Consider the following 27164-nt stretch of genomic DNA (forward strand, 5'->3'; position numbering starts at 1 on the left):
TCTTTCTTTTTCTTTATTCTGACACGGAGCGATGTCAGAATAGAAAAAAAAAATACATTTCCCATTGAAAAGCATTGGTACATTACTATTGGCTATTTCAATTTGCAATATCCAATAGTAAACTAGCATTGTACCCACCCTCTGCTGCAGTTCTCCATCAGGTCCATCAGTAGAGGGCGGGTACAATGCTAGTACTATTGGCTATTGCAAATTGAAGTAGCCAATAGTAATGTGCCAATGCTTTTCAATGGGAACATTTCTTTTTTCTTTTTTTTTCTATTCTGACATCGCTTGTGTCAGAATAAAGAAAAAAAAGACACAGCAGTGCTTCTCTATAGGGCGGCTGGAAGCGGGAGGCTCCCAGAGCGCCTGGGAGTTTTTTTTTTCTTTTTTTTTGACAGCAGCAGAGCCGTTGGACAATAGGAAACTATTGGGCGGAGCTAGCTGTCACTGCTAGCTCCGCACAATCGTTTTCTATTTACTTTTTTTAACCTTTTTTAACTCTTTTTCTGTTCTGCTCGGTCCCTCTGAGGGACCGAGCAGAACAGCCGAGCCGAATGCCGCTCAGCTGCATTCGGCTATTCACTCACTGCTGTTCGGCATCTTTAAGAATAGGCCGAACAGCAGTGAGTAGCCTGCCGGAGGTCCGGCTCAGCCGATCCAGACGTTGGATCGGCTGAGTCGAACTCCTTCTGCACTTCGGGTTGGCTGAACATGCTGAGCATGTTCGGCCGACCCGAAGCCACATGAAGCAAGCCGATGTACGGCTGATTTCAGCCGATGTACGGCTGAAATCAGTCGTACCAGCCTGAAGTGAATAGCCAAACAGTGTTCTGCTCACTTGACTTCAGGTCAGTCATTCACTCGGCTGCCTTCGGCAGCATAGTGAATAGACCCTTAGTATATTAAGAGCAATTAAACATTTTTGCTAATTATCTATAATTGCATATTGCTCTTATTTATACAAGTATAGACTTCTGTGCTATTAGCAGTAAGACACTTGGGCTGTGCTTACAAGATTGTTCTTTGATCCTAAAGTAATGGCCTTTTAGAGTAAAACATACATATAATATACCTCTATTAACAATTCCGGGAGCACCTTTAACTGAAAATACATTATTGATCATCAAAGTTTGCTGTGGATATTAAAATGCATTCATTAAGCTAAACAATAAAGAACACTCAAATTTTAAAACATCAAGTTATACCTAGTACTATCTATTACACAAATACTGGGAGTTGGAAAAAAAGAGTGTGCACTGACTACTTAGCTGTGTTGGTTTAGAAGAGAGCCGTACGTAACCTGCTCACAATCTGAATTCTCATCTTTAATGCTCACTGAGGCTAACACAGGGAGTCTGCCACCAGCTGCCTCTTTATATTAGCAAATTATTCATGTAACAAAAGGCACTTTTCAGGAAGTACAGCTGTTCAAGATGTTCAGGCAAAACCTCCAGGAGAGAATTCAGAAAACAGCACACAGGTTGACTTTGGGTGGAATCCAAGCTAAAAATCTACCTAAGGACCTAAATATGTACCACTGGGAGATAAAGGACAAGATATTTATTCCTCCAGGCCGTATGTTCCGCTATCATATCTTTGTAACATATTGTACTAAATCTGGGTTGGAAGTGATTAAAACCAAATCAGCTCATAATGTTCAGAGTAGCCTTGTTTGTTCTGTACATTAAAACAGAAAAGGTTTTTGGGACTTTATTCTGGGCCATCCAAAGCATTTCTTAAGGGACCAGAGGGGCAACAGTTGATAAGACCATTTCCACTGCAATAATGTGTTGACTGCAATTCCTCATTAAAGACACCCAGGTGTTATTTGTGTGTATTTGTGTAGAACAGAATAGTTTATGCAACAGAAAAAAATGTATACTTAAACCTAAAAGCCAAGAGTCCTTATCTGACTGAATAATATAAATAATATAATATAAACTGATCAGGCAGTTAAATACTAGTTTGGCATATATAAAACACCATCCAACATATATTTCCATGAACAAACTTTGTAAATCCTGGCTGAGTAGTAGCACTTTTGTACTAGTAATTCATATTCTGCCTTAGAACTGTGTTTGTGGCTCAAATGCAAAATATGAAGAAACATTTATATATAGAGATATAGAGATATCTCTCTCTCTCTCTCTCTCTCTCTCTCTCTCCGTTCAAAATATGCGTGTATGACGCACGTTTTTCTGTGCATGTTTTAACCGCGATTTGCAGCCCACAAAACGCGCGTCAAACGCGTGTTTACGAGGGCTATCCGGCTGTATCCTAATGGATACGCGCGGAAATACGCCCCAAAGAAGCTCCTGTACTTCTTTGGGCATAGGGCGTTTTTCAGCACGTTCCGACACGCTGAAATATGCCCAAGTGAGAACAATGCCCATAAGAAATAATGGGATTTCACTTGCAGGGCATTTTACAGCGCGTCGTTCAGCGATGTAAAACGCCCAGGTGTGAACCTGGCCTTAATGGCTCTAAAATTATTGCTCTCAGTCTGTTTGCGGCGATATGCAACATGTGCGGCACGTAGGCACACCTGACGCATATATGCGTGTGTATGTGGGGGGCGCGGACTTAAAAATTTTTTTTTTAAAAATAAATGTTATGCTTCTTTATTTTTTTAATCAATCTTTCATTTTTGTATTACATTTTTTTAATACTTTTTTTTTTTTACACACACACAACTTTATTGCTATTACATGGGGGGCTAAGAAGCCCCCTATGGGATAGCCAATTTACATGACAGGTCCTCTTTATGGAGACAGGGGTCTCGAGGACCCATAATGTCACCTAGGGACATTTAGATACAACTTTCAAGAAATCCAGTTTGCATAACAATAACATAAACAGAATAATTGAAAAATTATTTCCTACTAACCAGGGCTCAGATATGTATACTAGATGCCTTTGGGTACATATAGGTACTTTTGGGTCCTGAGGCACCTGTCAAAACAGAAGTTAACACTAAACTTCTTACATGACAGACCTAGGGGTCTATTCACGAAGCTGCCGAAGGATCTGGCCGTAGCTTCGGCCGATCCTTCGGCTAGCTTCAAAAGAAAAAAAAAGGAAAAAATAAATAAATACATTTTAAAAAAATATATATATATATATATAAATAGAAAAAAGGGGAAAAAAATATATAAAAGATGAAACAATAAGGCACAATATTGCTAATTTATGGACTCATAGGTTCCTAGAAAAACACACCATAACTTATCCTGAAGAAACAGGCAGGCCACCTGAAGGGTTTGCTATCCCTTGATACATCAGCCAAGGTTTCCAAACTTCTTCAAAGCTAGTGCATCTGTCTTGCAAAATACTATAAAGCTTCTCATGGATCATAATCCAATTTAATTTGGACAAAACCATGGAGAATGGTACCCTTTCTGATTTCCAGGATCGGGCTATGGTAATTTTTGCTGCTAAAAAAAAAAGAACAGGAGTTTGCCCTGAGCTCTTGAGATACCTGGGACTGGTTTATTCAGTAGAAAGTGTTGCAGATCTCTAGGAATATGGAGCTGGAGGATCTCGGAGAGCAGGGCAAAAAGCCTATTCCAGAAGCCAACCAATTTTGGGCACTGCCACCAAATGTGGATCATAGAACCCTGCTGATTACATCCTCTAAAGCATAAGGGGCTCGTCCCAGGGAACATGATTGCCAATCTAACTGGAACCTGGTACCATCTCGAGAAAACTTTATAATTAGCCTCCGGTAGGGAGACATTGGGGATTCCCATCCTCAGCCTTGAGACGCACTGTTGCCATTCTTCCAACGAGAGGGCAACCCCTAAGTCGGATTCCCACGCAGCCATATATGTTAACTTCGTAAATGGCCCAAGTAGTACAGCATATATTGAGGATATCCCCCCCCCCGTTGGTCAGACCCCCGCAGGCACCACCGCTCAAACTGTGTCAATACCGGGGCCCCACTTTCAGGAATCTGTAGCGATTTCAAGTAGTGCAGTATCTGTCTATACCTGAAAATTTCCGATTGCGGCATCTGCAAAGTATTTAAGCAATGGGGAAGCGAAATTAGTTTATGCGATATTATAAAGTCTGCAATCCTATACAGACCTTCGTCCATCCACCATTGAAATGCTTTAGACTGTAATCCCGGTGGGAAGCATGGGTTATTAAACAGTGGTGCCAGGGGGGTATGAGATGAAAAGATCCCCTCCTTAGCCCAAAACCCATAGGGCCAAAGAATGTGATAAAGTAGTGTAGGAAAGTCACTGGTCTTTAAACAGTAATGGCAATAAATGCAGCTTTATTGCATCCAATGAAAAAGTAACACAAATAAAAAGGCCTACTCCACCTTAGGAGGCTAACTAAACCGTAGTGTCCCTCACTACGTCCTACTGGAGCGGCTATTCACTAGTTTACAGAGGACAGACATATCCCAATGTTATCCAACCCCATATTTTATTTCATATTTTATGTATTTATGAAAGTACTAAGGCTAGTATACATGCTCTACAGGGAAAATCTTGCTTGCCCTGAATAGATTTTCAGGCTAATGCCAAACTTGGCCCAATCACTTGCTAGGATTAATGAAAAGCCCACAAAATAACCCAAGTGCACTCACAAAATTGTAACCATATTTAATAAGAATGGTATATGAAACATCACTGTGAAATGGCAAGTAAAATGGCCATATAGTGCAGGCTCTACATACTTTTTTAAAATGTAAGTAGCCGCTATTTATAACTATATTAGGTAGGTTTTTTTTAAAATATGTTATATTTTCTATAAGCAACAAAAATAATATAAAAAATACTAACATAAATACAGCAACAATGCCATTGTATGCTCTTTGTGTAGGGTCAATAATGGATAAAATGTTGGGTAGCAAGTAGTATCTACTGAGGCTTAGCTTACTAAAGGAAGAACTGTGATGTATTATAGAGCATTATCAAAGACTGTATACTTATTCTATTGTCTTTATATTACAAACAAAATGGTTATAATCTGTCGTCACATTATGTTCTGTGAACGGTTCATATAATCCACAAAATCATACAACATCCATGGTGGCGGTTTCATAAAAACTATAACGGTAAGTCTTGAATCATAACCTTCTTTTAGCATGCTTTTCTTTTTTTTAATCATTTACTCTGTGAGGTCAAATGAACAAACCAAACTGAAATACAAGTGAAAGAAGACTGATTTTCTGTGTCTCTTGCAGGGCACCATGATCTCTCCACATTTCTTGTGTTACATCCAATTACACATTTACTTCTTATACAATTATTTTGCACTTTGCCATGTGTAGCACAAAGAAGAAGTGATTACACAGAGGACAAAATAGCCTTCAGCTGACATTTGAAATCAGAACAGAAAATTGGATAAAGGTCATTGAGAGATCTGATGATCATTCGTTTCTCAATTTTGTTTATACATCTAAACTTGCAGAATCCTGGTTAAACAGTCTTTTACTGAAATTTTTATGCTAATTGCAGCGTTTTAGCTTGGCAAAATAAACACTTCTCTTTATATAGTAGTGTTTATCCTCCAAGAATTGTATCCAAGAGCTTATGACCATTACCAACTGATCTGACCCGTGACATCGTTCTTAGTAAATATCCGATATTTTCACCACAAACTAACAAGTAATCATTGTTATGGTGATATGTTGGATTGCTAAATGGGCAGACACTGATTGGCAAAATAAATTCAGCACACATTTTGATTTCTGCCATCTTTGGCAGCCTCTGGATAGATGCAAACAGTATGAAGGGTGCAGAAAAGCAGATCTTAAGTGAAACATCAGGTCAAAGTGTTCAGATATATGTTCACCTGTTTTTATATCTGGATCTTATGTGAAAATGGGTGAATCTTAAGTGAAAGTTGTGTGACTCTTGGGCAAACACATTGATAAAAAGACCCTCCAATAAACATATATACATGACACCTCAATAACAAACCACTCATTTGTAATATAGGCAGATGCTTATCACGTTTTTACTCTACATATTATTCCCTGTCTAAGGACATTGCTATACAAGTATGCAATTTGTGCTTAATTTTTCAAATCATTAACCCCCGACTTCATATCTATAATAATAGCAGATTTTTATAATCCAATAAGCATAATTAATTGATCTTATTTCCCTAAAATACTCATTTTTCGAATAATTATTAACAGAAAGGGAGTTAAAAGGCATGACCTAATTAGGCATGTAAGCAAGTTAAATAACTAAGAGCCTATTAAATAAAAATGGATACCTTTAAAAGGACAGTTTTATAATACCAAAAAAGCTTTAAATACCAGACTGTCACAGCTAAAGTGATGACAACCTTAATCCCTATATTCACTCACCTCTTTATTCTATGCATACAGTATACTGGATCTCCGATATGTACACGTAACATGGGATTGAAGAGATGTCAGGCTTTGTTCTAACTATAAATTCCTCTGTTACCTCCCTTCATTTGTATAGTACAAAAGTATGTAACATATTTAACTATATTTACCTATCCTTTTGGTTATATCAGTGTGTGGAGTCCTAGTTTATAAAATCAATTCATAATATACACAATAATCTGTCAGATAACACACAGCGTTTTTAACACAACCTATTAATAACCTATTAATTCCTTTAGAATTAAATATATATAATGAAATTGAGAATTTTCACAGAAAAAAAATTTGAGTATAAAAGTTTGAGTACACACTTAAGCTATCCTATATGAAAAACTTCTGCACATGACCACATAACTGGGTATTTCAAATGGCCAGGAACTTGCTTTTCATATGTCTGGATAAATGAAGTGAATATTTGCACATTTTTTTTCAGTAAATAATCGTAACCTTTTTAGTAAATCATCTTTATTGCAAACAGTGGGATGAGAGTGTTGGGTTGTATAGAAGCATTAACCGATTTGCAGTACCGCATGAAGACATTTGGAGCAGGACTTTACTTTTCATTTAAGTTTCTTGGTTTGTAAGGACTTTTGTAGATATTTAATTTATTACAGAAAGAGTCACAATTGTTGAAAACCCCAGTTGTAAATGTGATAAGGACAGGCAATGAATGGCATCTCAGAAGGAAAACATAAAGCTACTTTTCAGTACTTACAAATGCTAAGGAACTAAACAAAAACAGAAACAAAAACAAAATAGTCATTGAAATGTGTAGATAAGACAGAAATGTTTTCCTATATGTGTGTTATAGTAGTGTAATTGACATAGCACTTACAGAGGTGTTTTGACACTGAACACTGGAGCTGTTGAACCTTAAAGCTGGCACCCTTTGCTCATTGCCCTGGATATTCAGGATGCACTCATAGCCTTTCTGGCCTGATTGGGGCTGGGGTAAATTCTTTGCTTTTAATGTGATGGGTTTAACAACATCAACGGGAATCAGGATCTTTTCAGTTTGTAAAAGTTGTGGACATTCCTGCATAAAAAAAAAAAATAAGATAACATTTAAATATTTTCCACTACATATATACATTTAAAAAATACCGAAAATATTTGAAATACAGCAATTACATCATAACTTTATAAGAATTGCATCATTGCAAAGATAATAATTTCCAAGAGTCTTAAATCCCGCAGGATTCTTGATACTCTCCCTCCCCCTGTAGACCTCTGGTCAGTGGAATGACCAGGAGTTCGAATGGCAGTACCGTAGGTAAAGCTGCTCCCTCATTTAGACTGGGCCTCAAGTGACAGCAGTTTAGAGCAGAGAGTCATAAAGAAAGTTGGGAACTGAAGACCTTCCTTAGTGTGAAAGCCGCCAAGCTGATCAACAGAGTTCTGAATGGATGAGCAGTTTTACTACATAATATTATGCTGCCACTTAAAGCGGACTGTCAAAGGATCAGGAAACAGGGTAAGATTCCAGGCCCAAATATCCATATTATTTACAAACACTTAGCTAATGATAACAAAGTACTCAGGAGTTAGATCAAAACAGTGTTCACAAAGAATGCCTTTTTTGCATCACCATAGCGCAAGGCATACCCACAGGAAGACCCTCTGTGAGGACAAAACTTTTCAAATGTCTAGGCCACAAACATCCATCCCCCGGCTAGGTAACAAGCAATAGGTGGCAGAAGTTTCTCCAAACACTGCGATGGCTTAAGCAACATTTTACAAATACAATACAAAATAATTTGTAAAACACATGCTCTGTGACAAGGACAGACTTCAGCTTTATCACATTGCCTTCCTTTGATCTCAGCCTTGCTAAATTGTAATACATTTTCTTTTTTTAATATTCTGAACAGTTTATATTAAATCTGCCATACTTTCACTTCTTTGTTTCTCGCTTGGAAAACAATGACGTGTTCTCCGCAGCTTATCAGGATATCCATGTCACATATCACAGAAGTCAGCAGGTCTGTAATTCAAAAGTAAATGATGGGCATCTAAATCACCATGTGCGCATGCACAGGATATTACGGTGTGTCACCAGGGGGCCAGCTGTGGAACTCAAGAAGTAACAGCCAGCTTCAGATATTCCGGAATCCAAAATTACATTGTAGGAGTGGAGAAGCACAGAGAAAATTTTGACTGCAAGGAAAACATTGATTGACTACCTTGACTAGTTTTTAATTACAATTTAAATCATAAATTGTAGTGCCTGAATTACGTTAAAGACCTTTTGATGTAAAGTCCTCTTTAAGGTTCTGGTCACTGATGACCAAGACGTCTTAAAATACTATATAAAGTATATGGTTAAAACACCAGAAAGGCAAGCCTTATGCAGACTTTTACAGGGTTGGTAAGGCAGTTCACATAATGAGATAAGAAAAAACAAACATTAGACGACACATCACATAATTGTAAAGTGAACCTCTGGGAAACAGTCTACTATGAGGTTAAAATAGATATATACTGTATTTTAGTTTTCACCTATGAAAAACTTTGTAAATTTGTTCAGCTGTCCTTGTAATTTACACACCCCTGCCACACTACACATCCAGGACGATCCCACTACAACTTCATGGTTCAGCTTTCTGCTACAGTGATAACTACATAATACGGATAAATACATGTTTCAGTGAGCAAGCTGGAGGTGGTCATTTGATATAGCAAGTTGCATTGATCAACCAGAAAAATAATTCTGTAATTTACTTTGTTGTTATTTAAAGGAGAATTATGGGTTAAGTGAAATACACTTATCCCCATAATTCAAGCACTGAATCTGGCACAGGTCAGCTCTTTTGATCGGGAAGTCAGCAAACACTCTGCCAATTGCTGAGACAGCGGTGACTGACAGGGATTCCCCCTCCCTTCTCCATTTCTCTGGTGCTGAGGGGGGAAGGGGGGCCACAGCTGGCTCTGCCTCTAGATAGGCAGAGCGAGCTGGCAATCAGCCAGCGGGGTGAATCTCAACAGTATTGTCGGGATCCTTCCCGGCTGCGGCGCGGCTCTCTGCTATGAGCATATATCGGGCAATAGCCCACTATATAGTGAGTTTTGGGTCACTGGAGGACATGAGTCAGAGGACATTGGTGTATATTAAAAAAGGTTAGGCCATAGTTCTCTTTTAATCTATTTATTTAGTCTACTAATTTAATATATTTATTTACATGTGTGCCCTGAGTTCTACTTTAAGCATGACCAATATATCTCTTTTTCAAGTTTTACATTCTTTGTGCATTCACCATACAGATACAAAATGAGACTGCAGCACATCGAAACTTTGACTTAAAAATCTCCATTACTGTTTTCATATTATTGTTTGGAGATCTGTGAATATATGCTCAGTTTGGCATGGAAAACAATTATGCCCAGCAAACTGAGAAGATAATTGGGTCTCTAAATGCAACAATTATAAAATTGTCACACATCTAACTGGACCATGCAGCCCTCTTTTACCTATGCAGGATATAATTAAACTGTTTAAATGAAATGTGATATTGCAGGATAAAATAAGCTAGCATTGCAGCACAATAATGGAAAAGTGATAATCAGATGAATTTACCATAGGCTCAATTTAGAATTATTATTTTATTTTCATAATAAAATATAACTAGGTTCCCCAAATGAAAAAAAATATCTATAGTATGCTGCAATGATTTTAGCTAAATGTACTCTGGAGTCCTACCTGCTTTTGTTTGTTGAGATATTATAAATACTCTTTTCCTACAGACTGCTATTGTTTAGAAGCACTAGTGATGAGCGCACCATCCAAAGTTGGGTTCACTGCACTTTCGCCCCAAACCTGTCAGGAAGTTTGCATATGCTTTGCAAACACCTTTGAAATATATGGGAGCCAAATTCTCTTTTGTGGCCTGTTTCAATGTTAATGTGCAAGTATTTATTTAAAAAAGGTGTGGGCAGCTTTGCACTGACATGGGGACATGTACCAATGCAAAAATGTTTTTTTTTTTTAGATACCAAGAAGAGGGGAGAGGGTCTTCTAATGCAGCCTAAAGGGCAACAAAAAATTGCACAAATCCTTTAAATAACATGCTTTAGGGATGCCCTAAACCTACACGTGAAGCAGCAGGAGCAGAACAATGCAGTCATTTAAAAGTGAAAAAAGGGGACCTTTCTTTAATTTTTGCTCCCCCACTACTCCTGTTACAAATAACAGATTCCCCCCAGCTTCTGAATCCAAAAAAAAAGCCAGTGGGGATCCTGGACGACATCATTGACCAAATATGGTTATGACTTATGACTACCACCTTGCTTACCATATTTTCACTGAAATCTGAACAGGCTAGGTATGTGCTCACTTGGACCCAAAGCTTATCCCTAATACATATGAGGTTCCATAAAAAAATATCTTCAGCTAATAGTTAGTTGTTTATATAATACTGCTGATTTTTTTTAGATCTAATCGCACCTCCTAAGTCCAAGTACTTAGTACACTGCAAATGAGATTTAGCCTGCATTATTTACTTTTAATGCTTACTCTCTTTAAAGTTTACAGTAATCTCTGTAGCAAACCACATTTATGCCTATCATTCATGCATCATGATTTCTCTTGGTAGTTTGATATAAAGTTGTTTCTAATCACTGAAATAAATACTTTTTGAGCTGTTGTTTAGGCAGCAGGAAAAAAAACTCTCCAAAAAAGGTAGAATAACATAAGCACAGGGCCAGCAAATCTTTGATAACTAGATCTCTGGACTTTATTTTACTGTGGAGCCTTATGAGATAAACTATGAGGAAAGTGTATAGTAGATAGTGGAATATTCCTTTAAATATGGTAAAACACTTGTTGCTTTGGGTGTTTGTGCATCTGCAGTACATTAACCCCTATGGTGAAGCAATAGAGGCCAGATATTCACATAATGGTCACCACAAAAAGTGTGATGGTGAAATATTAAGCAGCTAATAATTATGACTTTCTTCCTATATAAACTGATGTATTTACAGTATTAGCTGGAGGAGTCTGATTATTACAACCTAAATCATGGGTGGGCTTTATGACACCAAGCGTTTTGTGTTTATAGTTTGATCAGATGTAATCTAGCACTGTTTAAGCAAGTTTTTTTTTTCCAGAAGTCTGTTGCACTTAAACACTGGGCAGAAAGGCTGTTACATAAGTAAATGACCATTGCAAACTATCTGTCAAATTTCTGAGGGGATGTTTCATTCAAAAAGTTTGCAAATACTTTTTCCCATATAGAACATACTTAGATGTTCATATAGATGTGGCTCTGATTCAGTCACACACAAACTATTTTTTATTTTGGCAGTTGCCTTTCACCCATAGCAGACTGGTAGTGGAATTAAGATGACAACTTCCCCTGGGTCTCAAAGTCTGTATTGGCCATGCACCAAATACTAATTTTCTGCCACCAAGGACTGTCCCTGCACATCATTGCCCCTATTTTAGAGGTTTTCTAGGATGTGGATGGGGGGCGTAGGGGTCACTGGAAGCCTCCCTAAATAGAGAGCTTCTGGCTATGCAGAGACACATAAACAATGGCGATGCCAGGGCCTGTGGGCTAAGCTCCTGTCTACATTTAGTTCAAGACAAGGTATTATGGTATATTCCCTAAATGTTATTAAAAGGCAAATTATATTCCAGTGCTAAATGTACAAAGATCTAACAACTAAAGGGAAATGTTGTATACAGTGTAGTTCTTAAAGAGATCAGAAAGGTTGTATACACATCACATACATTCCACAATGTTCAAGAAAACCTTTGCACAGATCCTCCTACATGTCTTTCACCCATTAAGTGAATGATGCTTGGAAAAAACAGAGCACATACAGAACATTGATACACATGATTCTAAAAAATTTGAAAAACCCTACCTTCCTTCAGTTTGCTTGATTTGTCCTCACATATTACATAACATTTAATGTAGCACAAACAAGCACATTAGTATTGTGGTCACAAAAGTCGCAGGAAACCTACATGTGAACCAAGTTCATTGAATGTCAGGGGACATTCTCTTGGAAAATTCTCCTACATAATGAATCTGTGCATTAGCTCTACCCACATTTCAATTTAAAGGTAATTCTCAACCTCGCAGCTTGTGAGTGCAAATCCTGATCTGACTTCTTCTAAACATTATTTAATTTGCTTGAAATGTAGCTCTTTGTTGATATGTTCTAACAAAAGTCTCTGACATTGAACCAACCTGATCTTGTATCCTCTGAGAGCAATTTAAGGGAAAGAAATAGAAAGCTGGCAGGAAGTCAGGTGATGGCCAAGCTCTCAGTCATGATTAGAGCTCAATATTCCTTGAGTAAAAGCTTTTTCTCCTACAAGTCTTTGCTCTCTTTTATTGATAGATCCTTTGAGCCAACTATTTAAACTTAAGCAAAAAAAAAAAAGGCTACCTCTTTCTCAACCTTTGAAATAAAAAAAAATCATAAACTGAAAAGAAATTCCTTTCTATGAGACAAATTCAAAAGCTAAATGGCTTAAAATGATCAGAGGAGCTTTGAAATTAAACTAAAGAAGGAGCCACTTGCAGACTCGTTAGAAAAGGCAGCCCATATTTTTTAAATACAATTATCTATTTATCAGACGCAGTCACTTTCCCATATCAGACTTATATCGAAATGATAGAGACCAACAAGTACTCTGTACAAAAATATAAAATAAATACATTTGGAAGATATAAGGGTCCTAGCTGCCTCACTGTTGCCCAGTATGATGTAGATCCATCTAAGCAGGTACGAACATCTGTGCCAACCTCCGTTCTCATTTTATAGCCTTGCCATAGAATAAGAGAATTTGGGGCAAGAAAGGTCACGTGACTGCCGTTTGATCATTGGAAGGTATTTCAGAAAACAAATTGAACTTTATGTCAGAATAAGCATTTCAGTATACTCAAAGTTTAACTTTAACAAAATATTTTGTATATAGAAATTGCTTTCGCTAATATTTGTTTTATGAAAACAATAAGAAATATTATGTGCTGTTATCTGCTATGCAAATAAATTCACTGCACACGCCAATTCTCTTGTTCTGCATGTTACATGTAATTGCCATTATTTTTCTTAGGGCATCCATTCACCTGCAGATTGAACTACATAACACATTTTCTCAGGGAAGCCCAGTATACAAACTATGAAGTCATATATAGTAAAATCTGACGGATATAAGTGGTCCAGCACAGGACAATAGAATTATACATTCTAGAGTTGCATTCTCATGCTTATGTGGCCATAACACAGTCACTGCTTCCATCCGTTTGAATGAAATCTAGATGGAAGGCAAAGATATGTGCATTTCTCTCCACCAATTATATCCAGTGAAGGCATGGAATGAGCTTTATATACTAATATAAAATACATTGATGGGTTATTTTTGTTAATGAATAAAAACATGTTTGTTCCATATGCTGGATGTATTTCTCAGTAACTTCTCCGTTTCTGTATGTATGGGTGATACAGGCTACATTGTAGTGTATACTTGTGCTATATGAGGTGTGTAATTCTCAATATTTGTTTTTATTCTGTATTTTGCTTGTTCTCTCTTTTGTTCTTTATGACAGGTGTAATTCACAGTGCCTCTGTGGGACAGAAGCTGTTCCTGCAGATGCTGAGATGGTCAAATGATGCATGCATATCGAGTTATTCTCTTATTTCTCTAGCCCATTCAATACTTGCAGATGATGTATTACAGATGTTTTCAATCTCTATTCTTTCCCATTGTTGCCCCTTTACTCAAGAATAGCTTTTATTGTCCAATATTTTCACTGGTTTTAATAAACCAGTATAAGGAGGCTTGATCATGTAGACTGCTCAGTAATCTTTAATAGGTTAATGAATGATTTGTGATATCCTATTTGCAATAAACTAAAATCTGATTGACATGGGGTGTTTTGGTTTGTTCATATTCATTGCTCCCTGTACTCCTTTACTGAATTAGACTTATTGACTACAGGTACAGATAACTTTATCAGTGAACTCTTTGGTAGGCTAGTAATAAACAGGCAGATGTCTACCTGAGAGTGATGTACAGTAGGGATTCTTTATCCCTACTGTACATCACTACTCATAGACTGTTTGTGACCAGTCTTAGGCTCGTCAAAGACAGACACATGACTCTCCAAGAATGTTAGGTGGGTAGCTTTCATTATCACTTCATAGAAGTAACTCTGATTGTCTTAATTCTTTTCTTTGCGTCCCATTAGATTTGGGTGGGATTGGGTTGCTTATAGCCAAGCCTAAGGTAGCTAAAAACAGGAAGATTTCTTTATAGGAATAATGTGCAGTGAGCTCCCAATATCTCTTCCTAGATATCCTTTAAAAGCCCAATCCTCACTCTAGCGTTCCATTGTGCCATAAGGTATGAGTGGAATTTAGACATTCATGACCAGCCTTAAGCTAACAATCAAGCTAGCAATCGTTGGGAACATCTCAAAAGAATAATACATCTGACTGTCCTTTGTAGTGCTAGAAACCACCACAGTTTATTTTACAACTTAACAGTCTGACGCAGCAAAGCTCTGCCAAGTCACATTGGATAATGAAGAGAGTATGAAAAGGCATTTCCAATGTTCAGATTTAGTAAATATTACCCACCAGGGTAGCTCCAAATGGATAATACTGAGCCAAGCATCCCACTGGCATTAGATCAGGGCAGTATTTGCCCAGTTATGGCCACCCTTGCTACTTGGTGACTCAACTGTGCTTTCTCTTTCCTCTCTTTCTTTTAAATTTATTAACATACTTTGATTGCAATCAAACCACAATGTCTGTATAAAAATGTCTGGAAGTGTTTAGAAGTTTGCAGAAGATAATTGAAGAGGCGGCTTCATTATAAAAGTACATTTTCATTATGTTCCTATCTGATTAACCTAATGTTTTTCTAATTAAATGTTATGGGTAATTCCTTTAGATGATTTATCGCATGACAAATTCTCAGTCCTGCCCCATTTACCTTCAGAGTGCTAAAGGGTATGTATTCAGCCTAATGTCTAAAGCTTATGATAATTACAATATGGTGTCACTCACTGCCATACATTCTTTATACCCTCTGAAAATAGATTTATGTTCGGCAGAACTGCTGGAAATATTAAAACAACAATTAGAGTTTTTATTCCAATTTACAAAATGCCTGTAAGGGAGTACAATGTGTGTCTCTTTCACACATTCTTATTCCTCCCCCTTTATATGCTGACACACCTTCACTCTATTACAATCTCATAGCTCTGAGTAAGCAATCAAAATCTCTGATATTAATAGCAATTATACAGACAATGATCACACTTGCCTGTTTTGCTATGTGTCAGCATCTGCTGTAATATTTTCATTTGCTTCAGATCAATAACAGCAGATTGGACATTTTCTAAGGCTGTAAACTAAAAGTGAATTGAGGATCTATGACCAGAGTATATGTGCACAGAATAGCAAATTCAGACAGTACTTTAATATTACACTACAGTACTATTCAGTATAAGCAATATAGCATGAGAATATATACAAGGGGCCTTATTTGTATAAAATCCTATTTGCTTGTAACTTCAAACTTAAGTTTTGTGATTCTGCAAACCAGGGACTTTGACGACTCACATAAAAGTATCTACTGTTAAATAATGTACACCCCAATGCAGCTTATTTATGCACACCCCTGACATTAAGAAAGGAATGATTTACAGCCTTGTTGCCCCTCATTCAAGTCTATGAGACTGAAACTCAACCTTCACTAAGATATACTTCAAAGTAAGGACAGTTTCACAGCACACAATGGATGACAAGAGGCAATTAGAGTACAACAGTATATATACTTTTAGGAACTGTAATTTAGATTTTTAAAAGTCCTCATAATCTAATAAGTGAAACAAAATCCATGTTGGGCCATATTTATAAAGCAGTGAATGTGATATTTGAGATTTATTCCATGCAGGTGAATCTCCCTGGTGCATGTGTTTTACATTACAGGTACAAATCTACTACATGTGAATGTTTGGTGAATGCCACACTCACTGCTTTATAAATTTGCCCCAAAATGTTTTTTGTTAATGAAGTCTGCCTTCTTCTGATAGTTGGGCATAGGATAAAAAACCCTAGAACCTTTGTGATGCTTAACATAAAATGTGATAAAAAATATTAAAAGATTTAGCAGCTTCTCCACTGTAGAAACAGAGACAAGACAGAAAATAGATGCACATGTTCATCTGCACATTGGTTTGTGATTTTGGTACATAAGGTTGCTGCCACATTTTTGTGCATGGGTGGGCTGGTGTACACACTTTACGGCATGTGCGTACATGCCCGTGCTGGCACCAAGCAGGCCATTTGAGTCAGACCTCTGCACAAGCTCAGTGCTGACTTGCCTTCGAAGTATCTTGTGCCCGGCGACATGTTATCCTGATTGTTTACCCAATACCGTTCTAGCTTCCATATCTACCTTATCTGTTATCTGATATATCTTACCTTACCTGTTGGTGAATCTGGCCTGTACATTGACTATGTACCTGTCCGCTGAATCTGCACCTCATCCACCTGCTTGTTGATGAATCCAGCCTGTACCGTGATACTGCATTAGTCTGCAGATTCAGTTGCTTTGCCATTCTTACACTACTGACCTGTCAAAGGCCACCCTTGTCAAGCAAATTGACAATGATGCATTCCAATGCACTACAGCTGTTAGTCTGTCTATTACTGTAGCACTCTCTACCACTTCAACATGAAAGGCACACCTGCCGCTCTGAACCCTTGTGTCGCCTGCCAACACTTAAAGGGGTACTGGGCTAAAAGTATATGAGACGCTGTTCCCATCATTTTAGGCTCCCCAAAGACCTAGGCGAAAATTATGTGCAGAGATCTAAACATGTAATTAGAAACTACAGAAACATTTCGGGAGTGTTTCTATAATTAAGGCAAGCTATTTCTAGGTTTAGGGTTCTGGACAGCATCAGCAATGCAATGAATGGTTTTACTTAATGCCTGGAGTTGCTCTTTATGATTGTTAATGCTCTTTATGTTCAAAGTTGTGGCTTACTTACTTGTCACAAACCTGGGCATTTTAAACTGAGCATATGAAAAATACCAGAATAAAATGCTTATTAGATCCAGCAATATAGGCAGCTAAAATGTATACCTCAACCTCAAAATGTATGTAAACCTCAACTTTTCCCTGCCTGTTGCACCTTCCTAATCATCCAGTAGGTCATTGAGCCTGCCCATCACATTAAAAGACTAAAGGTGGGTCAAGAGGTGGGAGGTGACAAAACACAGCAGTAATCAAAGGTAAAAAAAATGTACAACTCAGAGTATGTTCAAGGTAAAAAGTCATGATCTAATCTAATTAACAAACCCAGATCGGTTGCTAGGCAACATTTAGTAAAAGGGTTTGTTTGATAAGTGTCTTTGTGGCTGGAATGAGTACTTATGGGCTGCTTATTGTGCAAATATATACAGAAATGTATTTACAAACCAAATAGTCACCAAACATTTTACTTTTTAGAGAACGATTATTTATTAATCCCTTTATATGCTACTGCCACAGTTAATCAGTCCCTTTTATCAAATGTCTACAATGTAGTATTAGGGTTTGTTCACACCATGTCCGGATCATGTCCACATCCGGATGAAGAATGAAACTCTAGCTTGCAGCCCCTGGACACCACATCTTATACCCAAACATCCAAGATGCTTGCAGGCCCAAGGTTTATTGATGAATTTGATTCCGAGCTCTGGTCTGGCTTTTGACTGTGAGGTCTGGGAGAAACAAAAGGACCTCTTCTTCATTTCCTAGGCAGGGGGAATTTCCCAGTATGAGGCCTAGGTTTTTGTTTTGGGGGGAAAAGAGTACTCTTCTCACCAGTGACAATAAAGTTGTCCAAAGAAGCACAAAAGAGATGTTCTGCCTCCAAAGCAATACTTGGCAATTGTTTTTTGCATTGTTTTTCCACATAGCAACATTTGATAAGAGCTCTCCAAATATTCAGATATAAGAGACTCATTCAGGAAATGGCAGACAATGACAACTAAACTGTCTACACAGTATATAAGATCTGACAAATGGACATGGGAGCTATGGCGGGTTGCATAGCAGGACCTGCTAGTGAAAACTAAGATTTTGAAAGGGCTTCCAAATGTTTATCAAACTGATTCAAGGCATTTAATGTCCTAACACAACAATGACTGTTCCTATTGAGAATGGTCTACAAGACCTTAAAATTCTACCTTCCAAAATAGAACTGCTCCAGTATACTGTATATATTCTTCTTTATTCCAATGGGATCAGTCTCTATGGATTTTTTTTTCTTATTTTGTAGTGTATTTATTTGTTGCATTCCCACACTCCTATGAGTGGTCTATCTTCATATATGTATTTTCTAATTCAATATAACAACACCTCATTAACCTCTCCAGAAGGTAACTGTACAGTGAATATGTGGACCTACAAAATGCATTGTTTTTAATATTGACTGTAAAGCATGACAACATTGTTATACTATTTTAAAATGAGTTGTAATACTATTCACTGGGTGTTTAAATTATGACACCATTAATTCTTTTTGTCATAAAGTCACACGCAAATGTACAAGCATGGTATCAGAGATGTTATTAAGTTGTAAAGCAGAACAGGTCAATGTAATCTAGGCAGAATTCCAAGTTCCATAAATTTCAGCTTATACTCGTCTCTCTTCCTGCTGAAATTTACATAACCGTTACAAGCAATCAAACTGCTAGAACATGCAAGTGGCCAACAAATGCAGAATGCACCATATATTTTATTTCTGTTCCTGAACTTTACAATACCATTATATTGATAAATTGCACACAAATCTCCTGTTTTAGCTGTGGGAAGCTAGCTCCTGCTAAGAAAAATCTCAGGGATTTATGGGATGTGTGAATTTTAGAAGAGATAAAAGCCTGGTAATTGCATGAAAGTATATCCACCATGTAATATAAACAGTCCCATGCTGCTTGTCATGTTCTATGCTTCATATCTCTAGATACCTATCTGACGTTCTAAAAAAGACTGTAAAACATTGGGATTTATATTCTGATGCTAAAAGACCAATTCATAGACAGCATGTGTTAAAATAAGTTTAGATGAGCAAAATTAGTCTACAATCAATATATTCAGTCTTATATTGCAATACATAGGATAAAAGACAGAAAAGAAAGAAACTTGTACAGGGGGGGCACCTTTGATGAAGTAATTGAGACATAATACATTAGGTGGAGTCTATAAACACAACTCCCAGAAGCTTTCAGAGCATACACTCATTCACTAACTGGAAGTGTGAAGGGCCCTATACTCCAGTGTGTGCTGCCTCTCAGAGTGTGGGATCTGTATAGTTGTCTGTTTCTAATAAAGGGTCATGAGAGTAGTTTTGTATGATGAGAGTGATGTATATTTAATAAAGTTTTAAAACAATAGTATGCTATATGCCATTCCTTTTTCTTCTGGATATTACACTGTGTGCAGGGGCGTAACTAGAAATCACAGGGCCCCATAGCAAAATTGTGTATGGGGCCCCCGTGATTTCTAGTTATACCCCTTGCAGAGCCAACTCGAGATCCCACCTGAGGGTGAACCTGCAGAGCCCACCATAGACTCTCTATGGTGGGCTCTGCAGGGTCACCCTCAGGTGGGCTGGTTGCACTCCTTACTAGTCCGCCTCCTCTTCCTCCACGGTTGCTGATGGGCCCCACCTCCTCCTCCATCGCCAGGCCTGCCTCCTTCTTCGTCACCGGGCCCTGCCTCCTCCCCCACTGCCGACCACGGGCCCCGCCTCCTCCACTGCCGCTGCTGGCTGTCATTGACTCTGTGGAGGGGAACCTCGCTGCTGCACAGATTACTGTCAGTGATCTGAACGGCAGCGTGTTCGTCTTCAGCCGCCAGTGAAAGCCACCAGCAGAGGATCCCATAGCGACCCAGGCGGCCCGCACGGCATCTGGCTGGGCCCAACCGTGCCCCATAGCGGCCACCTGGGTTGCTATGGTGATTGTTACGCCACTGACTGTGTGGATGAACTGAGAGATATTGTCACTTCATTGGAGAGAAACACATTACCACCCTTAAGAGAAGGGGAAGCACGTTTGATCATGCAAAAATATTTTAGTGATTTGTATATGTTTATAAGGAAAGCAGGAGAATATTTTGTGTGAACACAGATTTCACATTGGAGGTGTATCCTGCAGCAGTCTCGGTGGTTTCATCTGACAATTGGGTGCACCTGTGTGTTTTTTACTTGCACAGAAAATCACGAGCATTTTGGTTTTAAGGGCTGATTCACACCACAAATTCCGCGTCCCAGTGCATTCGGCCTCTGGAACGCACTGGAACGCAAGCAGGCCAGCTCCCTGCATTCAGGGGCGGGACGGTGCATTCAAGTCAATGGCACCAAAGCCACGCCCCCTGCCCGCAGTGCGATTGCCCACAGCCAGAATGCAGGCACATTAGTGCCTGCTTTCCGGTCCAGTGCATTCTGCAAAAATACTGCCAGCACTATTTTTGCAGAACACACTGGATCGGAACACAAGCAAAAATGTGCCTGCGTTTAGGGCAATCACACTGGGGGCGGCGGGGGCGTGGCTTCGGTGTCATTGATTTGAATGCACCACCACGTCCCCTCCCGCCTCTGAATGCAGGGAGCCGGTCGGCTTGCATCGTTCCACTCCGTTCCAGAGGCTGAACGCACCGTAACGCAGACTTTATGGTTTGAACCATCCCTAAGGGATCAAAGGACACTATCAGAGTATTTGGGTACATTGTTATAAGATACACTGTTAACCCTTTTTTGGAGTGTTTCACATTGTGGATTCAAGGGTTATTCACAAAAGGGTGAAGAGTTTGGAGAAGGCAGGAGAAGTGAACAATCTAGGACAACATGGTTGAACTGGAAAGTGAGCTGAATTGGAGAATTTTTCCAAATCAGCTATTTTGGCCTAGATTGTTCACTTTTCCTGCCTTCTCCAAACTCTTCAAGCTTAAGTGAATAGCCCTGTGTATATTAAATGCTGGATAACTCTAAAAAAAAGTACTGACCCAGTGTTGTAGCGAGAATAGTACATTTCTACATAATATGATTCATGCTCTCAGTCCGACTCAATCATCAAGCCTAAACCGCTGATTAAATCCCAGGGTCACAGCTTCCAGCTCCCTTCAGACTGTGGTGCCAGGACAGAATGGGCACTAAGTGGCTATGCCTGCAAGGAACCCACCCACCAGAACCCAGAGGGTGCCCTGTACAGATGAGTGAATTTTAAACACATTTTAGCATAGGCTTAGGGAGGGGGGTTGAAATTGCTTATAGTATGTGCATTGTGGGGTTTAGATCCCCAAAGGTGTATTCTATTCAAAAATCAGAATGTATTTCAAGAAACATACAGGGAGCACAACCTAACCACTCAAGGCTTTCATTTTTCAATCAGGTATTGCTGTTTTGCTCCAGTCCTCCCAATTCATTATGTCTGGTAATCTGGTGAAATTAGATCTGCACCTTGTGATGCAAGATGCTTCTTGTTTTCTCTCAATTGCAGAAAATCTGATGTAAGTGTCGGTACTAAACGTTTCTCACAGTCAACTATTAGATTGAATCCTGTCTTGGAGGTCTAAATGTGATTTGTGATACAGCAAGACAAACTGAAGCATATAAGGAGCTATGTGAGATCTGACCGCAGTGGATTATAGAGAACTCAGATTAAATTTAAATTAGTAGTCTCAGTGGAGGACTTCTATAGAAGATTTGGGTAACTATGTCAGATCACCGCTTCCTTTTTTTTTCTTTACAGTTTTGTAATCTGGTATAATTGGAAACTGATATGGTTTTGCAACAGTGCACTATACACAAATTAACTTTAAAAGCTCTGCTGTGTACCTCTACTTAATTATAATGTATTATACTGCAAAGTGTCATATAACAGTAACAAAAGGCAAAACCATGATCTGCTGCAGGTCAAAATTCAGATTTTAACATTTAAAAATATGTTTTATATAAAAATATGCTAAAAGCTGTAAATATGTTTCGAAATAGCTAGCGAACATGCAAATATTGATAGTTTTTATATTACTAACTATATCGTGGGGTCTCCTGCCTTTAGAGGAGATGGGTAAGCTTCCTATTGGCTTTTGGCCTTCCAACCAATCCCTACTCAAGTAAAGAATGCATTTCATGCAGTTGATGTATGGGAAGGAATATGGAGAACCCATCTAGCACTTTAGACCTAATGGAAGACACAATGATCTTCTGTTTGTCTCCACTAAAATGCTGCACTGAAAATAAAAACGTGACAATAGAGAGGTTTTGTTTTTGGAAAAGGAGGTGACACAGAATAAGTATGCAGCAAGTGAAGTCACAGAGAAGTCCTGCATGCTATTTACAGATCGGTGGTTCAGAACATACTAAACCATAGGATCTGTATGAAGGCCAGGCCAATACAGGATGCACAGAGGCGAACATGGTTTCTACAATAAATATACACTGAGTGGCCAGATTTTTATGACCACCTGACATTTGTAGGCAAATTAGCTATGATTAGCTATAATTTTGCACAGAAGTTGCTAGAGGGCCAGACCATTATAAATAGGGAAGCAGGTTGTTTACCACGACAGTAGAAGTGTTTTTTTTCTGAAGATATGGGTAAACAACGCGATTTAACAGCCTTTGAACGTGGGATGATTGTTGGCGCTCGGAGCCATGGAGCGAGTATCAGCAAAAGAGCAGAATTCGTTAAATGTTCAAGAGCAGCTGTTGTTAAAGTGTTTAAAGACTGGACTGTCAGCCGAAAATCTGGGTCTGAACGTGCGAATTGTGGCCGTCAGCGACTAGTCAATGTTAGGGCAGAACAGAGAGTGGCAAGACTGGTACAAGACAACAGAAGGGCAACAGTGCAGTGTCAGATTCCTCGCATAACCTTTCAACATCTCGTGGAGTCTCGAGGCGGCACAACGAAGTCATCTCGTGGAGTCATTTTCATGGCCCAACGAAGTACTGATGGGGTGGTCATAATAATCTGGCCACTCAGTGTATATGTATCTCTTTCTGTATAGTGTAAGTGTATTTGTGACATTTTACATGACATGAGAGAGCAAATAAAGTACCTTTTTTTAAATTTTCCTTTTACATCCATGCTGTTAAGACCTTCTTTGTCCCACTAGGAGATCCTGCGATAGCTTCAAAGGCCAATCTAACTTTGTATCATAAGACATTCCTCTAAAAATAAAGATTTTAAACTCTTTCTTTGTTTTGTGTAATATTTCTTTTGAATAATTTCTGATCTATAAAAGTGACAATCAAGTCTTACAAAAGCCAGCAACCAGTGTTTATTTAACATACTGTAAAGCTCAGCAGAGGAGTATAAAATGTCACAGGTCTTTGTGCTCAGAGGCTCTTTAATGTTCACAGCTTTATTTTATTACATTTTTATTACATTTTTTGAGCTGGTAAAATATAGAAGATTGCACTTTTAAAAGTTAAACATATGAATACATCTTCACTAAATCCCCTTGCTGCGTGTGTCCTTTCACCAGCTTTAATGTTTTCCATTTTACTTTATGACAAGCTTATTCCATCCGCAGGTTTGTGTCTTTGTTGTACAACTTTCTTTGATTCTTTATCCTTTCAATATGGATTAGTCATTTAATGGCTCATAATACACCGTTTGTTAGCATCGTCAATTGGAGGATGCTGTGTCCGAGAGGTACAAAAAGTACTTGTTTGATTTATATCAATAAAGCCCTCGAGACCCTGTTACATTTTTTTATGACAGAGGATGCATCTCCTATGGTTCCATGGACAAAGCAGCAGGAGTGTTGTATATCTCAGCAGGCTGCATAGAAATTAATCGTGGCTGCTTGTCTGCAGTCATGCCTTACATGAGAGACATCTTTTAATCAGCCTCTTACTGTCCTCGGTTAGGCTCAACAGGGTTCTATAAAGGGGATTCTGGCAGTTTCCCTTCGTTCTCAGGTTTTGAAGAGATGCAAAGAAAGATAAGATGTACAGATTGAACGATTTTCACGGTTTATGTATTGTGCCTTATTAAAGGTATTCTGCACACACACTAAGGATTTCTTGGGAGCATTTCTGTGTTCAACACTCTCATCTAACTTATTTATGGTTCAGGTTAAATGGTTTAATTTTGAAAGAACTGTAAACTGATTTTTTTTTAATTATATTTGTGGCAAGACAAATAAGTGGCTCAACCTGCTCACAAGCTTTGTCATTTGACTATTTTAGAAAGCAGATCAGCCAATAAATGTTGAGTAAAACTACTATGTAGTAGACCCATAAATAGGGAAGACAGGGTAGACAATAAATCAGAGCTTGTTCACACCGTGGCCCTTCCTGGTGGTTTTATTGCAATTGGCTGGGGTTCTGTGCCCTGCCAAACAAGCTGAAAATGGTTCTGAAAAGTGTTTAATGAACCTAATGGCTCAGTTCACACGTTATGACTGTGTGGTAATCTCAATACTATTTGCATTATACAAGCTAAAGCATGCTATTTTTTTCTGATATTTCTTCTGGAGAAGTCATCTGCTGCAATTCCTATGGAACCCTTTCTCCTTCACCATGGACAGACTCTCTATCCTACCCCAGTTGCCTTTGCCACAGACATTTCCTCTAACCCTACAGACTCTGCTCAGTACTCTCAGGGGTCTATTCACAAAGCAGGCGAAGGATCTAGCCATAGCTTCGGCCAATCCTTCGGCTAGCTTTGGCCCCAGGACCCCTTCGGTTCAGTAGAACCGAAGGGCTGCTGTATGGGCTATTCACAATAGCCCATACAGCTCCCGAACTTGGCCGAGCGGCTCAGTCGAGCCGAACGCATATGCCTCGGCTCGGCTGAGCCACGCTAAAAGCCGAAGCTGGCCGGCCGACAGCTTGCTTCTGACAGCTTGGCGGAGCCAGCCATGATCTTACGGCTGGCTCCGGCCACTTGCAGAGAGATCAGCGTCCCTGGTTACCAGCTAACCAGGGACACTGATCTCCAGACAGCAAACTCTCCCTGGCGCTCCCGAAGTTTCCCGCTCCCGGAGCAGCGAGAAACACTGCTTTTTCTTTTTTTATTCTGACATGGAGCCGTGTCAGAATAGAAAAAAAAATGTGGCCATAGGAATGCATTGCTAGATTCCCATTGGCTATTTCAATTTGCAATAGCCAATAGCAAACTTGCATTGCACCCGCCCTCTGCTGTAGTTCTCCATCAGGTCCACCACTACTGATTGACAGCAGCAGAGGGCAGGTACAATAGCTGGTTTGCTATTGGCTATTGCAAATTGAAATAGCCAATAGGAATCTAGCAATGCATTCCTATGGCCACATTTTGTAAAAAAAAATTTCTATTCTGACACAGCTCCATGTCAGAATAAAGAAAGAAAAAGGTGTTTCTCTACTTGGCGGCCGGGAGCGGGAGACTCCCGGAGCGCCCGGGAGAGTTAGGCAGCAGCAGAACCGCCGGCCAATAGAAAACTGTTGGGCGAAGCAGGCTGTCACTGCTAGCTCCGCACAATCATTTTCTATTTGTATTTTTCTACTTTTTAAACTGTTTTGTCTGTTCTGCTCGGTACCACAGACCAGCCTGAAGTGAATAGCCGAACAGCGTTCGGCTCACTTCGCTTTAGGTTGGTCATTCACTCGGCTACCTACGGCAGCTTAGTGAAAAGACCCCTAAGGCTGGGCACACACCTTACAACCATCGCAAGACTTTTGTCTTGTGATGGTTGTAAGGTACTTAAAAAAACGTACAATCTGCCTATCTTGCATAGGCAGATCGTAATTGCGATGATCGCAAGCCACGCCCCCTGAGGGGCGGGCTTCCGATGACCGCAATGCCGAACGGGCAGTGTGCGCTTGCGCACAGTGTGCCGCCCACCTTTTATCTTACGAACATGCTACAGACCCGCCGAACATCGTACGATGCTCGACGGGTTTTGAAACATGTTCATAAGTTTAAAGTCGTGCAACCTTACAGTAGTAGAGGTTGCATGGCTTCCACACACCTTATGATAATCGTACAATCGCGGGATTTCCCGCGATTATCGTGCGATTATCGTAAGGTGTGTGGGGACCTTAAGAGTTTCCATACATAATCAGTGCCATTCTCTGTACACCTGGAGCACTAATTGCTAGCCAATTCAAGATTTTAAAGTGGAAACACACCTAAAAAATCAAAAAACTGCTAGAAATTAGAGGGGTTTTTTTGTAGAATAGACACACCAAGTCTCTTCTGACAAAAAACAACTGCTTGTAACTTCTAGCAGTTTTTCTCTACTGTGTACACTGTCAAGCACTGTCATACAGTGTACTACCCTGGGTCCTTCCCAGCATCGGCAGTGTGCCTGGAATTGAGACGGGTGCCCAGGATGATGTAACTCCTGTGTGCGTGCACAGAAGTTACATCATCGCAGAAAATTCAATGGTTAGACATGACAACGGGAACCCAAAAGAAGCAGAGGATATGGCAGCAGCTGTGGATGGAGAGACACTGACAGGGCAGATCGGTCAGCATTGGAGGAGAGCATACTTGTCGGGTATTGTGCTATAATTTGCAAGTATGTGGTACATACTTGCATATTATGGCTAGAGTCCACCAGGAACAGTGCTGTGCATACCTGCATATTATGGCAAGAGCCCACCAGGATCAGTGCTGTGCATACTTGCGTATTATGGCTAGAGCCCATCAGGCACAACAAACTTTCCTTCCCGTTTAGGGCCGGTTCACACCACAAACAGTGCGTTCCAGCGTGGTCAGGTTTGTAAAATATGTTGCCTTTATAGATAAATATATATCATATATATATATATATATA

At 39.2% G+C, this 27164-nt stretch overlaps 1 protein-coding gene across 1 annotated transcript in view; it reads right to left on the reverse strand.

Annotated features, from left to right (window-relative positions):
- PLXNA4 (plexin A4) overlaps window positions 1-27164 on the reverse strand; it is a 580559-nt gene that overhangs the window by 146247 nt on the left and 407148 nt on the right. The window contains exon 9 of the mRNA XM_018566064.1: window positions 7215-7415. Within this exon, the coding sequence (XP_018421566.1) occupies window positions 7215-7415 (201 nt within the window). The remainder of the gene's footprint in view (window positions 1-7214; window positions 7416-27164) is intronic.

The sequence above is a fragment of the Nanorana parkeri genome, unplaced genomic scaffold (assembly GCF_000935625.1).
Source record: "Nanorana parkeri isolate BGI_ZX_2015 unplaced genomic scaffold, ASM93562v1 scaffold26, whole genome shotgun sequence".
Lineage (NCBI taxonomy): Eukaryota > Metazoa > Chordata > Amphibia > Anura > Dicroglossidae > Nanorana > Nanorana parkeri.